Consider the following 16,801-nt stretch of genomic DNA (forward strand, 5'->3'; position numbering starts at 1 on the left):
TAAAGCTTTCCTGGAGCAACTCACACTAACCAGTTTATTTGGGGACACTCTAAGCAAATGAACCTCTAATAGTACCCTTAGCCCAGATTTTCAAAGATAAGCACAGCTGATCATAGGGAAACACTGGGGAGAAGATGTTAAGGCAGGAGGTTAATTACTGCAAGGGCACAGCACAGCTAGTGAGGGTGGCATGTTCAGAATACTATATATACCTTTCTACCTCATTTATGTATTTATTCATATTGGATTCAGAGTCAGCTAGATCATTTGAGCTTTGGTCAGATCCTGAAGGGCTTCACAATTATCTCTTAGAGAACACTCTGGTAGTAACATAGAAAATTGATCAGAGGTAAGTCAAAAGAAGGATCATGAAATGTGAATAGAGTAAGGAGGGGCTGGTGCTGTGGTGTAGTGGGTAAAGCTGCTACCTGAAGTGCTGGCATCCCATATGGGTGCCGGTTTGAGTCCTGGCTGCTCCATTTCCCATCCAGTTCTCTGCTATGTCCTGGGAAAGCAGCAGAGGATGGCCCAAGGCCTTGAACCCCTGTACCTATGTGGGAGACCAGGAAGAAGCTCCTGGCTTTGGATTGGCACAGCTCCAGCTGTTGCAGCCATCTGGGGAGTGAACCAGCAGATAGGAAACTTTCTCTCTCTCCCTCTGCCTTTCAAATAAAATAAATAAATCTTTAAAAAAAAAAGAGAGAGGCCAGCGCCGCAGCTCAATAGGCTAATCATCTGCCTGTAGCGCTGGCACCCTGGGTTCTAGTCCCAGTAAGGGCACCAGATTCTGTCCCGGATGCTCCTCTTCCAGTCCAGCTCTCTGCTGTGGCCCTGGAGTACAGTGGAGGATGGCCCAGGTCCTTGGGCCTTGCACCTGCACGGGAGACCAGGAGAAGCACCTGGCTCCTGGCTTCGGATCAGCTCAGTGTGCCGGCCACAGCACGCTGGCTGCAGCGGCCACCGGGGGGGGGGAACCAAAGGAATAAAGGAAGACCTTTCTCTCTGTCTCTCTCTCTCTCTCACTGTCCACTCTGCCTGTAAAAAAGAGAGAGAGAGAGAGAGAGAAAGGAGATGGAGACCAGCCTGGACTAAGTGTTTTTTACTGGACTTAAGTTTGAAAGTCAGGAAGGAATTCATTCATCCATCAAGTTGAATGTAATAAATGAACATTAAATGAGAAATTTTGGCTTTCTCACCTGAGTATAAAAGGGAAACTGGTGATGCCATCTTAAAAAATTGTGAATACAGAGAGTAGATTAAGTTTGGAGGGAAAGATGTTGATTTCATATTTAAATGTTGTGAATTTGACATGTTTTTGGAACATGCTGGTGTAAATGTCTAACAGGCTTTACGTGCATCATGTGGCATTTGAGATTGCTAATATTTGAATGTTTGTCCCTTCAAAAATTCATGTTGAAATTTAATCACCATTTTAACAGTGTTAAGAGGTGGGGCCTTTCAGCTCTCTGCTGTGGCCTGGGAGTGCAGTGGAGGATGGCCCAAGTGCTTGGGCCCTGCACCCCATGGGAGACCAGGAAAAGCACCTGGCTCCTGGCTTCAGATCAGCGCAGTGCACCGGCCGCAGCGCGCCGGCCATTGGAAGGTGAACCAACAGCAAAAGGAAGACCTTTCTCTCTGTCTCTCTCTCTCACTGTCCACTCTGCCTGTCAAAAAAAAAAAAAAAAAAAAAAAAAAAAAAAAAAAAAAAAAAGAAGAGGTGGGGCCTTTGAGAGGTGATGAGGCCACATGAGTGCTGCCTTTAAGAAAGGAGTTTCTGGGAGGCCGGCACTGTGGTACAGCAGGTTAAAGCCCAGCCTGCAGTGCCGGCATCCTATCTGGGCACTGGTTCAAGTCCACTTCTAAACCAGCACCCCTGCCGATGTTCCTAGGAAAGCAGCAGAGGATGGCCCAAGTCTTTGGGTCCTCGCACCCATGTGAGAGACCCAGCAGAAGCTCCTGACTCCTGGCTTCAGATCAACCCAGCTCTGGCTGTTGTGGCCATTTGGGGAGTAAACCAGCGAGCAAATGGAAGATCTTTCTCTTTCTCTCCCCCCCGCTCCCTCTTTCTCTCTGTAGCTCTCAAATAAATCTTTAAAAAAAAAAAAAGTTTCTGGGAGGCAGGTTAGTGGTTAAGACTAAATTAGGATGCTTGCATCCCATAAAGTGCCTGGGTTCACGTTCCAGCTTTGCTTCTGACTCAAGATTCCTACTAACTCCGACACTGGGACACAGCAGGTGATGGCTCAAGTAGCTGGGTCCCTACCACCCACATGGGAGACCTGGATTAAGTTCCAGGCTCTAACCATGGCTGTTGTAGGCATGTAGGGGAATAACCCAGTGAATGGGAGCTCTTTCTCTGTGTCTCAAATAAAAAAAAAAAAAAATCCAATCATTGAAAGTAGGTTGTGTTTTGCTCTGGTGCACTCTCCTGCCTTTTTTTGTTTACTTGCCTTTCTGCTTTCTGTGATGGAATTATGTAGTAGTAGAAAGATCCTCACCTTGATGTTGGATTTTCTAGTCTCCAGAACTGTGAGCCAAATACATTTCTGTTGTTTATAGATTACCTAGTCTGTGGTATTCTGTTACAGCAACATAAAGAGGACTGAAAAAGAGAAAAACATTTCTTTGTGAGTGGTTGTTGAAGTAGTGACTAGGCTTGCCCAGAACTTAAGCATTGTGAACAGAGTGGACACCTTGGTGGAAATACCAGAATTTAGGTTGTGGGGTAAAGACGTTCCTTCAAAAGTATCTAACACATGGTCAGAGAATTATGAAAACCATGCAGGAGGGAGCAGTTAATGTATGAAGCAATGCAGACAGGTAGTAGATTACAGGAAACTAACCATGTATTCAACAAAAAGAAGCTCATTAATGACCACAGCAAGGAAAGTTTTAGCTGAGAAAAGGTGGTAGAAGTCAGGAGATAAGGCAGAGGCAGGTAGAGTATCCAACGCGAAACTCAGGGCCTTTCCTTCCAGTCCAGCTCTTCTTGTAGTCTTAGTACAATTACTCCCTTCAACTTCCTGAAGCAGAAACTCTCCAAATACTGAGTCCCTTCCCTATCACTAAGATCCCCATCTAATTAGGACACTAAGTCCCCTGGATTCTACTTTAACATTTCTAGTATTCCAGAAAGGCATGTCCCACATAAAATTATCTATGGGTATTAATATCAGAGATAATTTTAATGTTTTTCTGACTGATAATTTGCTTTGTCAATACTGTTCTGGAATGACTGCATTTACTCATGTAATTAAAGTAATAAAAATGTATGTGGGCTGGCGCTGCGGTACAGCAGGTTAACGCCCTGGCCTGAAGCGCCTGCAACCCATATGGGCACTGGTTCGAGACCCGGCTGCTCCACTTCCAATCAAGCTCTCTGCTATGGCTTGGGAAAGCAGCAGAAGATGGCCCAAGTCCTTGGGCCCCTGCACCCATGTGAGAGACCCAGAAGAAGTTCCTGGCTCCTGGCATCGGATGGGTGCAGCTCCGGCCGTTGTAGCCAGTTGGGGAGTGAACCATCAGATGGAAGACTTCTCTCTCTTTCTGCCTCTCCTCTCTGTGTAACTCTGACTTTCAAATAAATAAATAAATAAATAAATATTTTTAAAAAGTAATAAAAGTTTGAAAACAGTTTTTCTCATTCATCACCTTATATATGATATTTTTTCTTTGTTTCCAGGCCACAATCCTGGCTCAAGCCAGTATAATTACGGTAACTTTGTAACCTCCCTTTCTGTTGCTGTTGTGACACTCTTTCAGTTTTACTTTAATAAGTCTTCTCCAGTGAAAAGTTCTTCAATGGCTTCATGTATCTTTGAGGATTAAGTTCAAGCTTTCAGGCTTTGTGATAAAATCCTACTCCTATCTCTCTTTCTGGTCTCCTGCCCTTTGTTTCAGACTTAAAAAAATAAATACATATATATATATATGTATTATTTATGTATTTATTGGAAAAGCAGAGTGACAGAGGGAGACAAGATAGTTTTTTTTTTTTAAAGATTTATTTATTTGAAAGACAGAGTTACAAAAATGAGAGAGAGAGAGAGAAGTCTTCCATAATGGCTGGAGCTGGGCCAATTGAAGCCAGGAGCTTCTTGTGGGTCCCATGGGGGGGGGGGGGAGAAGAGGGAGAAAGAAGAAGAAGAAGAGATGAAGAGAAGAAGAAGGGGAGGAGGAGAGAAGAGAGAGGAGAGAGAGAGACAAAGAAAAATAAAAAGAGAAAAGAGGAGGGGGGAAAGAGAGAGGAGAGAGAGAGGAGGGAGAAAGGAGGAGAGAGAGAGAGAGAGAGAGAGAGAGAGAGAGAGAGAGAGAGAGATCTTCCATCTGCTGGCCACAATAACCAGAGATGGGCCTTGCCAAAGCCATCTGGGGCTCTTAGATGGATGGCGATCCACTACCTTCCCGGGTACATTAGTAGGAAGCTGGATGGGAAAGGGAATATCTGAGACTTGAACCAAACTCACACTCCAATATGAGATGCTGGTATCACAAATGGCAGCTTAATCTGCCGTGCCACCATGCTGGCCCTCAGGTTGTTGATTATTGGCTGCCTTTTTTGTGTGTGTGAATTGATGATTCATGTTCATCGCTCTTTTTCCTATTGAGTTATGATATTCTTACTGACATAGTAATTCTTATTTGTGTGGCTAATTCTTTTCTCAGTCTTTTTTTATATTTAGAGATTACTTTTGTTTTTGCTGTAAATTTTTGGTTTTTAATAAATTTTCTTTATATATTATATTTATATGAAAGGCAGAGAGAGACACACACACAGACAGAGGTCTCCCACCTGCTGGTTGACTCTCCAAATGCCTACACCAGCCAGCACTGGGACAGACCTAATCAGTAGCCAGGAACTCAGTCTGGGCCTCACAGGTGGGTGGCAGGAACCCCGGTACTTGAGCCATTCATTACCTCTTGCCTCCCTAGAATTCAGGCACTCCAATATGGAGTTAGAGTCTTAACTGCTGTGTTAAATACCTGCCCCACTAGTCTTTTTTTTATGTAGTAAAATACATCAAATGTATTCTAAATAATTTTGCTTCTTACTCATTAAGACCTACCTTACTCTAAAGATGCACATTTACCTGCTTGTGCATTTTTTCTAATATTGTTATTTTAGTTTTTCCAGTTATGTCTTGGAATGTTTTTGCACCATCCACATTATTAGTCTCCTTGTAAATGATTTTCTATGATTGAAAATTCAGTAAGTTAATTGAATGCCCACAATGGTACTCAAAAAGATAAGGTCCCTGACTTAATAACACTTATATTCTTGAGGTGGAGGTGCAAAATAAGTAACTCATGTAAGTATTGTTTTTAATAATGACTACGCAGGAAATAAAATGGGGAAGTATCTCTTTGGAGACCTCAGAAGTAGACAAAGGACATTTACACAATACCATCAAATGAGTCTTCTATAATTTACTTAGCCATTTTCCCTTACTGTCGGTTTTTAGATTTCTTGCACATTCTTGCCATTATACTAATAAATACTATTGATCAGAACAAATCCTTCTGCACGTTTGTTTTCATTGAGTAATTTCCTGGAGCTGTAACTGTGCCTGAATAGGAACAATCAGAATATTTTTATACATTGCCACGTTTGCGTTTAAGAGGGAGTTCCAATAGTCAGCTATGACAGCAAGCTGAATGCTGCTCTGAGGGGTAGGAATAGAAATGTCTAAAAGGTAAGTTTGGGTTCAGCAAGAAGAAAAGCTAAGTGTAATGACCCGGATTTACTAGTGAGGTTGGGCAGGACGATGGTAAGTACTTGCTCGGAAGCAAGAAAAACCGGATTCTAAATCCACTTCTGCCACCCTGTGACCTTCACAGGTTATAGCGCCTCCCGAAGCCTTAGCTTCCTGAAATGCAGTTAGATCGCGATCAGGCTTTTCTTCCCACCATCTTCAGATCACGCATTCTCTACCCCTTCCGATTCTCGACACCTGCTCGTGCAATTGGCGTACAAAACAATGGAGTGAACCGTCAGCCGCGAAACGCCTACTAATCACTGGCAAGTACTTCCGGCGGCAGGGACAAAGGCTTTGAAGTGCTTGGGACCGCACTTCCGGCTCTTTCAAGCTGCGCAATTCCACACCGTGCGCGAGCCGCAGCCTGGTGACTTGGGGGCCGCGAGTGCGCATGCTCCCCTCAGGCGAGGGGCGGGGCCGCGAACGGGGCGGGGCCGGACCCTGACTTGTCTCACGGTTACTGGGCCGGCGCGAGCGCGCGAGGCTTGGGGGCGGGGCGGGGCGGAGCCTAGTCCTAGTCTGCCCGCCCTGCGGGTCTCTGAGCGTCACGGTGCTCCGGGGCCAGAGGTCCTGTCAGGTGAGGAGGTCGCGCCGGCAGAGGCTCTGGCTGTGGCAACTCGGTGCTGGAAGCTCTTGCCGGGGGAGTTTAGTTGTTAAGTGGGCGCGGCACCACCCCGCTCGCTCCTTCCCTTGTGGCAGCCATGGCGAAAGGCAGAGTCGTCGAACGATCGTCGACGGAGGCGCCGCACACGACCCCAGTGAGAGATGGGGCAGCGAGGACGCGAGGTCCCGCGGCGTCAGGTAGCGGAGACCACCTGAAGGGTGAGTGGGCCCGGGAACCGGAGCTGGGGCTGGCCCGGGGGCGCCAGTGTTCCTGGGGGCCGCCCGCGGGGAGAGTTCCTCGGTGGGTCTGGCGGACTTGTGGGGAGAGTGGGGGCCTGCTGACGCCCGCGGGCGAGCGCACAGGGAGTGGGGGGCTTGGGCTGGGGCCCCGCGCAGTGCTTGGCCGGCCACCCATTGGATTTGTTGTAATTTTTTTTTTTTTTCAATTGAATTCAGTTAAGAGAAGGAATGACACTGTCTTGACGCTCAGGGAGCTCGCAAGGTTGATGATAAACCTAGGCAGAGCTGGAAGGAACATTAGCGCTCGCTGCGTTTTTACGGATGAATAAACAGGCTCAGGGTGTATTTGGCTTGTGCAGATTCCCAAAGTGGTAGTTAGGAACAGAATTTACTGCTAGGTACCACTTCCAGGTGATAAGAGTTCCTGGAGTCGAGTCCATTCCCTTCCGTTTACTTATGACTTTGGACTCGTTGGGGATAATAGTAGTATCTATTTAATAAATTGGTACATGGGCTACATGAAATAATTAATGTAAAGGAATTAAATAATGCTGGGCCTGTGTGAGAGGGGACTAAATAAATGTTAGCAATTACTATTATGGCTCATTCTAAAGTTCTTTTTCCCCCAGTACACCATCCTGGCATTTTTCAGAGTCCTGAATACCTAGAAACTAAAAACTTTGATTCCATCCTGGCGTGGAACTCTTTGTCACTTTCCAGATGAAATGATTAAGCTCTTTAAATGCTTTTAAAGCTCATGAATTGAAGTGATCTTAACAAATCACCATTAAGTTGTCTGCAGTTCTGTCACTGTGATGGCTAAAGAGAAGATCTTTGGAGAGTGTATAGCGGAAATGTTAATGTAATTTTCAAATAATTCAAGATGTTTTCAGCATTCTAATTTGACTCTTCAAGCTTTATATATTTGGTTACTTTTGTGAATGATAGACTATAGAGCCAAATAACTTAATGTAGCTTCAGAAAATCAAATGAATCCAGTTTTTTTTTTTTTTAATATTTGCTTATTTATTTGAAAGTCAGTTACACAGATCTTTCTAACTGGTTCATTCCCCAAATGTCTGCAACAGCTGGGCCAGGTGGAAGCCAGGAGCTTCATCTGGGTTTCCCACATGGGTGCAGGGGCCCAAGCACTTGGGCCATCATCCGCTGCTTTCCCAGGCACATTAACAGGGAGCTGGATCAGAAGTGGAACAGCTGAGACTCAAACTGCTGCCTATATGGGATGCCAGCATCAGAGGTGGTGGCTTAATCCAATACACCACACTACTGGCTCCGTGAATTGGTTTTTAAAGTATAAATCTAGGGGCTGATGCTGTGGAAGTGGGTAAAGCTACTGCCTGCAGTGCTGGCATCCCATAAGGGCACCGGTTCGAGTCCTGGCTGCTCTACTTCCTATCTACCTCTCTGCTATGGCCTGGGAAAGCAGTAGAAGATGGCCCAAATCCTTGGGCCCCTGTACCCACGTGGGAGACCCAAGGACTTGGGCCATCTTCTACTGCTTTCCCAGGCACAGCAGAGAGCTGGATCGATCGGAAGTGGAGCAGCCAGAACTTGAACTGGTGCCTATATGGGATGCCCGCACTGCAGGACTCGGCTTTATGTACCCTGAGCCACCATGTTTTAATGATTCCCTATTTTTTCTTCTTTCCTTTCTCTCTCTTTTAATGTTGGTAATTCTCTTGATAGGCAAATGATTTTTGTGGCCCTCTTACCTGATAGGGTTTGGTGGTAATCTGTTGATGTGATGGCATTAGTAACTACTTAGCATCTGATTTTGCAAGATTTGAAGAACAGCTTTTATTAATTGTAGGTGGTAATTTAGGATACAGAAAAAGTAGACTTTGAAGAGAAAGGTTTTTGTAACCCTTGAGAAATTCATAGTAATAGAATGTTCTTGTAAATTCCATGTCACTTTAAATGAATATATATATATTAAAGATTTATTTATGTATTTATAAGTCAGAATTACAGAGAGAGGGAGAGAGAGATCTTCATTTGCTCGTTCATACCCCAAATGGCTGCAATGGCTGGGGCTGGGCCAGGCTGAAGCCAGGAGCTTCCTCCAGTTCCCCCACGTGGATGCAGGGTCCTAAGCACTTGGGCCATCCTCTGCTACTTTCTCAGACACATTAGGAAGTGGAGCAAGCAGGACATGAACTGGTGCTCATGTGGGATGCTGGGGCTGCAGATGGCGGTTTAACCTGCTGTACCACAGCACCAGCCTCAAAGGAATTCTCTCTCCCTCTCCTGTCACTCTGCCTTTTAAATAGATAAATAAACCCTTTTTTTTTTTTTTAATTTATTTATTTATTTGAAAGGCAGAGCTACAGAGAGGCAGAGAAAGAGAAAGGTCTTCTATTTGCTGGTTCACTCTCCAGATGGCCGCAACAGCCGGAGCTTTGCCGATCTCAAGCCAGGAGCCAGGAGCTTCTTCCAGGTCTCCCACACGGATGCAAGGGCCCAAGGACTTGGGTCATCTTCTGCTGCTTTCCCAGGCCACAGCAGAGAGCTGGATCAGTAGTGGAGCAACTGAGACTCCAACCGGTGCCCAAATGGGATGCCTGCATTGCAGGTGGTGGCTTTACCCATTATGCCCCTAAATAAACGAAAAAAAAATGTTTTATTCTTTTAGTGGATTTGTTGCTATGACTCTGGTCATGTTTAAGATTTGAGTCTAATAGACTGTTGACCACTTTGAAGAATTGAGCAGCAACCCTGAAAGTCTAATAATTCTTGCATGATAGGGAAAGGTGAGAGCAGACAAGAAGTAGAACTTGTTAAGAAGCTTTTAACCTAATCTACGTTTAAGGGTATTTAGACCAGAATATATTCTTTTTTTTTTTTTTTTTTTTGGACAGGCAGAGTGGACAGTGAGAGAGAGAGACAGAGAGAAAGGTCTTCCTTTGCTGTTGGTTCACCCTCCAATGGCCACTGTGGCCGGCGCGCTGCAGCCGGCGCACTGTGCTGATCCAATGGCAGGAGCCAGGTGCTTCTCCTGGTCTCCCATGGGGTGCAGGGCCCAAGGACTTGGGTCATCCTCCACTGCACTCCCTGGCCACAGCAGAGAGCTGGCCTGGAAGAGGGGCAACTGGGACAGAATCTGGCGTCCCGACCGGGACTAGAACCCGGTGTGCCGGCGCCGCAAGGTGGAGGATTAGCCTATTGAGCCGCTGCGCCGGCCTAGACCAGAATATATTCTTATTGTGCTGTTTGTCCTGACCTGTTTACAGGCATATTCCCCATTTTAAGAGAACTCCCAGGACTAACATTTTCAGTGTATAGGTCATTCATTACCCTTGTATGGGGTGTGGAGTCAGTTTGAGGGATGATGATGAATATTTTAAACAGGAATGGAAAATACTAGAGTGCTTTGCATGTAGAAAGAGGCAAGTATTGTTTCTTAACATCTTTTCTTTTTTCCAGTTACATAGATTGTGTGTACCACTTTGTAATCTGAAACACACTGCTTATTGTGAAACACAGTCAAAAAAGTTTGAGAAACAGTGTCTCAAAATTAGTTTTATTGCTCTTAGAAGACAATAGGACTTGTTCTACCTTGTATAATAAATTTCTCTCAAATCTCTTTTGGGTCATGCCCTGTTAATTTGGTTCAAGAGATACAACTTAAGCATCTGCTAGGGCAAGATACTAGCTTAGAGGCAGAAGGAAGCTCTGATTACTTATAAATGGGATCCAAGGGTAGAATTGGCAAGTGGACATCAACCAAGGTATTAATATGATTTGATTAGGGGCCAGCTTTGTGGTACAGCTCATTAAGCCACCTCTGGCATTCCATATGAGTACTGATTTACTCCTAGCTGCTCCACTTTCTGATCCAGCTCCCTGCTAAAGTGCCTGGGAAAGCAGCAGAAGATGCCCCAAGTGCTTGGGTCCCTAACACCCATGTGGGAGAATTAGGTGTAGTTCCAGACCCTGTGGGTTCAGCCTAGCCCAGCCCCGGCTATTGTTGCCATTTGGGAGGTGAACCAGTGGATGGAAGATCTCTCTCCCTGTTCTTCCCTAATGCCTTTCAAATAAATACATCAATCAGTCTTTAGAAAGAATGTGATTTGTTAATGCCAGTGTCAACCCAAATATTATATGTGGTGATTATTATTATTATTTGCCTATAATCGTTAAAAAACCGAACTTAAACCTTTGTTGAAAGAGAGTTTATTGGTTCATGTAGCTGAAAAATCTAGTGATGAAATAGAATTTAGTGGCTTCAGCCTGGGACCAGAATGTTCAGTATCAGATTTGTTTCATGTTACTAGCTTTAGCTAAGTTTGTTTCCTCTTTTTTTTTTTTTTTTTTTTTGGATAGGCAGAGTGGACAGTGAGAGAGAGAGAGAGAAAGAGAAAGAGAAAGGTCTTCCTTTACTGTTGGTTCACCCTCCAATGGCCGCCGTGGCCGGCGCACCGCGCTGATCTGATGGCAGAAACCAGGTGCTTCTCCTGGTCTCCCATGGGGTGCAGGGCCCAAGCACTTGGGCCATCCTCCACTGCATTCCCGGGCCACAGCAGAGAGCTGGACTGGAAGAGAATCCGGCACCCTGACTGGGACTAGAACTGGATGTGCCAGCGCCGCAGGTGGAGGATTAGCCTGTTGAGCCACGGCGCCGGCTTTTTTATTTATTGGAGCCAACGCTGTAATGCAGTGGGTTAACACCCAGGCCTGCATGCCAGCATCCCATATGGTCGCAAGTTCAAGTCCCAACTACTCCACTTTTTTTTTTTTTTTTTTTTTAAGATTTATTTATTTGAAAGAGTTACACAGAGAGGAGAGAGAGAGAAAAGTCTTCCTTCCTCTGGTTCACTCCCCAATTGGCCATAATGGCTGGAGCTGTGCCAATCTGAAGGGTGCAGGGGCCCAAGGACTTGGGCCAGCTTTTACTTCTTTCCCAGTCCATAGCAGAGAGCTGGATGGTTAGTGTGCAGCCTGGATTGGAAGTGGAGCAACTGGGACTCAAACTGGCATATGTATGGGATGCTGGCACTGCAGGCGGCAGCTTTACCCACTATGCCACAGCGCCGGCCCTGGTAAATAAAATATTTAAAAAAAAAAAGAGTTTCAAAAACTGAATATCACTTTTTATTTTGGTATTGTTATCTGTTGTTTTCTTACATCGTTGTTGAAAAAGTTTTTCTAATTACAGAGTGAAGAAAATAGATTTCAAATTAAATCTGGAGGTTAGTTTTGTTCAGATGTCTATATATTTCATCATCTAGATGTAAGGCAACAGATTGTAATTAGAGAGAGAGGTTCTCAGCAAAAAGCAAGAGTAATGATCTGCAATACAGTTAACTGTTGTCTGATACCTTTCTCCTGTTTGACCCTTACTTAGAACAGGTATATTTATAGAATGAAGAAAAATACAGGTTGAGCAGCCTTAGTCTGAAATCCAAAGTGCTCCAAAATCCAAAACTTTGAGTTATAGATATGATGCCAAAAGTGGAAAATTCTACACCTGACTTCATGTGATAAGTTCGATTCAAAACACAGGTGCATTGAAAATATTGTATAAGATTACCTTCAAGGCTGGCGCCGTGGCTCAATGGGCTAATCCTCCGCCTTGTGGCGCCAGCACACCAGGTTCTGGTCCGGTCAGGGCGCCGGATTCTGTCCCGGTTGCCCCTCTTCCAGGCCAGCTCTCTGCTATGGCCCGGGAGTGCAGTGGAGGATGGCTCAAGTGCTTGGGCCCTGCACCCCGTGGGAGACCAGGAGAAGCACCTGGCTCCTGCCATCGGCAGCGCGGTGCGCCGGCCACAGCGGCCATTGGAGGGTGAACCAACGGCAAAGGAAGACCTTTCTCTCTGTCTCTCTCTCTCTCACTGTCCACTCTGCCTGTAAAAAAAAAAAATCTTAAACATGTCTCTCCCAAATATTTTACATAAGGGGTAGTAAACCTGTAGTGTAGTTTAATTTTAATAGGAAGCATAGTAAATATCTTATTTAATTTTTAACTTAATAGGACTACATTACCTGTTCAGAGTTTTTTTTTTAAATATGAATTGATTAATAATTTTTATGTCTTTTAAAAAAGATTTATTCATTTATTTGTATGTCAGAATTAGGGAGAGAGATCTTCTGTCTACTGGTTCACTCCTCAAATGGCTGCAATAGCCAGGGCAGAGCCAGGCCAAAGCCAAGAGACAGGAGCTTCTTCCTCAGCTCCCACATGGGTGCAGGGGCTCAAGTACTTGGGTTATCCTTCAATGCTTTTCAAGGTGCATTAGCAGGGAGCTGGATCAAAAGTGGAGGAGCTGGGACTCTTACCAGTGTCATGGAATTCTGGCATTGCAGGAGAGATTTAACCTTCTATACCACATAGTAGAAGTTCTAAAGACAAGTTCTGTGAAAGGGAGAAGGATCAGCCATTTGTTCTTAGAAGTCATTCTCGTGTCCACATCCTCAAGAGGAAACAAAACAAAATTATTAGTGGCTATGAAGGATTTAAAAGATGCCCATAATACTAAATTATTTGTGTTAGTCTTTATACTCTGGGCCTGATTCTAGCATGGGAATTAAAATTGTAGACTACAGCATGTCAATACCAGATACATTTAAAAGGTACATACCCTTAAGAAGCAATAGGCATCCTGAAAAAATACAGGGACCACTTCTGTGTGTAACATGTGTTTGCAAAGTCAGCCTCTACAAACGTATACTCAAAAATTCATTATTTCTTACTGATTTCCTTTATAATAGTGTCTTTTTATTTAATAAAGTAGAAAAATAACTTTATCTTGTGAGAATAGTTTGTATTTAAAAAGATTTCCATTCAGAAACCAAAACTTCATTCTTGATAGACTTTGTTATAGCATGTGCTAATTTTTTTTTAAAGAATTATTTTTTATTTATTTGAAAGAGTTACAGAGTAAGGTAGAACCAGAGAGAGGTCTTCCATTCCTCTGGTTCACTCCCCAAATGACCACAATGGCCAGAGCTGAGCTGATCCGGAGCCAGGAGCCAGAAGCTTCTTCCAGGTCTCCCATATGGGTGTAGAGGCCCAAGGACTTGGGCCATCTTGTACTGCTTTCCCACGCCATTGCAGAGAGCTGGATCGGAAGAGAAGCAGCCAGGACTTGAACTGGCGCCCATATAGGATGCCAACGATGCAGGCTGGGGCTTTAACCCGCTGTGCTACAGCTCTGGCCTCTGTACTAATATTTTTGTAGCTTTCAACTAATTACTCTTTTCTTTCTTTTTCTGATTTTTTAAAAAAAAATCTATTTATTTGAAAGGCAGAGTTACAGAGTGAGAGAGAAGGACAAACAGAGAGAAAGGAGAGATCTGCTATCCACTGGTCACTCTCCAAATAGCCTTAATGACTGGTGCTGGGCCAAGCTGAAGCCAGAAGCCAGGAGCTTCTTCCAGGCCTCCCAGGCTGATGTAGGGGCCCAAGCACTTGGGTCGTCTTGCACTGCTTTCTCAGGCCATAAGCAGAGAGCTGGATCGTTAGTGAAGTAGCTGGGACTCAACCGGCATCCGTATGGGATGTTGGCATTGCAGGTAGAAGCTTAGAAGTTTTACCTGCTATGCTACAGTGCCGGCCCCAGATATGTTTTCATATTTGACCTTCCTCAGGTGTTTCAGGTATGTTTTTAATTCTCTGTGCTACAAAAAAACAAAACAAAACAACAACAACAACAACAACAACAAAACAAACCAAACCAAAACAAAACAAAACAAAACAAAAAATACCAAAAAACTGTGCATAATAGTTCATCAGATGCCAGCATTGTGGTGCTGCAGTTTAGGCTGCCACTTAGAACAGCCATATCCTATACCTTGTGTGCTGGTTCTGCTTCTGATCCAGCTGCCTGCTAATGTGCCTGAAGAGGCAATGGAAGATGGTCCAAGTACTTGGGCCCATGAAACCATGTGGGAGATCAGGATGGAGTTCCTGGCTCCTGACTTTGGCCTAGCCCAGACTTGGTGTTGCAGCCATTTGGGAAGTAAAGCACAGATGGAATCTCTCTCTCTTTCTCACTCTGACTCTCTCACTGTATTTCTTTGTAACTATGCCTTTCAAATAAATGACTAAATCGTTAAAATATATATTTAAAAAGTAAATAGCTTATTAGAAGGCAGACGTGCTGGATTTATTAATCCATTTTGGAGGCACCTTTTGTGCTATCTTATGATCCCATTCCTTCCTGCAGTGTGATGTGAGCAGATAACCTTTGAGGTTAGAGGAAATATAACCAAGTTAGAATAACAGGGACTAGTTGGGAGGTTAGCCTGATGAGTGACATGCTTAGCTTATAGATATTCAAAAAGATAATTTGAAAAATTTTAAAAAGTTTTATTATTTGAAAGGCAGAGTTACAGAGAGGCAGAGAGAGAGAGAATCTTCCATCTGCTGGTTCACTCTCCAGATGGCTACAACGGCCATAGCTGGGCTGATCCAAAGCTAAGATCTCAGAGCTTTCCCTGGGTCTTGCACGTGGATGCAAGGGATCAAGTACTTTAGCTGTCTTCCAGTGCTTTCTCAGGCCATCAGCAGAGAGACAGATCATAAAAGGGACAGCAGAGACAGGAACCGGCACCCATATGGGATGCCAACACCGCAGGTGGCAGCTTAACTCAATATGCCACGTTCCAAATATTTTACTAGTAGCCATTTTGAAATATAGAATTAATTGTCAACCATGGTTATCCTGCTGTGTTATAGACTATTTTAAGTTATTCCTCCTATCTTGGAGGACTGTTAACCATTGTTTCTCCATCCCCTCCCTATTCCTCCCTTGTAACTACTCTGCTCTCTACAAGCTTTAAAAAAAATCATTTCATTATTTGAAAGACAGAGCATGCAAGTAAATGAGTGTGCCCATCTACTTGGTTACTATTCAGATGTTTGCAGTGGCCACATCTGGGCTAAGGTTGAAGCTGGGAATCAAAAATGCAACCCAGGTCTTCCATGCAGGTGTCAGGAGCACGTTACTTGTTACCCCCACTTCCTTTCATAGTCTGCCCTGGCAGGAAGGTAAATCAGGAGCTGAAGCCAGGAATGGAACTGAGATGCTTCAATATGCGATACAGACACTTTAACCACGAAGCTAAACACTTGTACCTCTACAGGATTTTCTAAAAATAGAGGATGCATCCTTTTCTTTTAGCTCCTATGTACTTACCTATAAAATAGGCAGAGTGGTTTACAGGCAGAGTGGTTTAGAAGCTTTTAGGTGTGTATAGGTCATCTAGATATTCAGTTATGTCTAGGCTGGGGCCTGAGAATCTTTATTTCTTTAAAAAAAAAAAACTTCTAAAAAAGATTAATTGATTTGAAAGGCAGAATTACGAAGCATGATGTAGGGACAGAGATCTTCCATCTGCAGGTTCACTCCAAAAATGGCCACAAAAGCCAAGAAAGAGCCTGGAACTCCATCCTAGTCTCTTGCATGAGTGACAGGAGTCCAAGTACCTGGGCCATCTTCTGCTTTCCTAGGCACAGTAGCAGGGAGCTGGATTAGAAGTGGAGTAGCCTGCATATAGCCACTTCCTGCAATTCCAGAATCACATATGGGCACCACCTTTTTGAGTCCTTGGCTGCTCCATTTCCAATTTAGCTCCCTGCTAATGTGCGTGAGAAAGCAGCAGGTGATGGCCCAAGTGCTTGGGCCTCTGTACCCATGTGGAAGACCTGGAAGAAATTCCTGGCTTCTGCAAGACCCAGCCCTGGCCTGACCCAGCCCTGGCTGTTGCCATTTGGGGAGTGTACCAGTGCATAGAAGATCTGTCTGTCTATCTTCCTTTCTCCCTGTAACTTTGATTTCCAAATACATAAATTTTTTTAAATTATTTTATGTGGGGAGCAACTCGGACTAGACTAAGTTACTGGAATTAAGACTTATTCTATGCATCTGCTCTCCCACAATATGGCGCTGGGAGAGGAGGCAACAGCTTCTACCCAGCTGCCTCTCACCAACTTGACAAGCTGCAGGACCTGCTCCTGATTGGAGGAGAGCAGCGTACTCGGCGTGTGGGTAGCAGAGTTGGGATTGGCAGAAGAGGACTATAAAGGAGGAGAGAGACAACATGCACCAGGAACATCTAAGAGGAACATCTATCTGAAGGAACACCTGTGCAGCCCCCGAGAGAGCCGGCCGGTGGTGTGCCGCTCCCCCGCGGAAGTGGGGAAAGTGGCTAGGGGGAACCGCCCTTCCACGGAGGTGGAA

The 16,801-nt window shown here is 44.6% G+C and overlaps 1 protein-coding gene across 3 annotated transcripts in view; it reads left to right on the top strand.

The window, feature by feature from the left end:
- The first annotated feature begins 6,163 nt into the window (after window positions 1-6,163).
- Window positions 6,164-16,801, top strand: part of TMEM41B (transmembrane protein 41B) — a 33,122-nt gene continuing 22,484 nt past the window's right edge. For all 3 annotated transcript variants that reach the window (XR_011388528.1, XM_008265991.4, XM_051824435.2), the window contains exon 1: window positions 6,164-6,578. Coding sequence is in view for 2 of the 3 variants with exons in the window: in XM_008265991.4 (XP_008264213.3) it covers window positions 6,458-6,578 (121 nt within the window). In the remaining variant the exon portion in view is untranslated. The remainder of the gene's footprint in view (window positions 6,579-16,801) is intronic.

Source organism: Oryctolagus cuniculus, chromosome 1 (genome assembly GCF_964237555.1).
Source record: "Oryctolagus cuniculus chromosome 1, mOryCun1.1, whole genome shotgun sequence".
NCBI lineage: Eukaryota > Metazoa > Chordata > Mammalia > Lagomorpha > Leporidae > Oryctolagus > Oryctolagus cuniculus.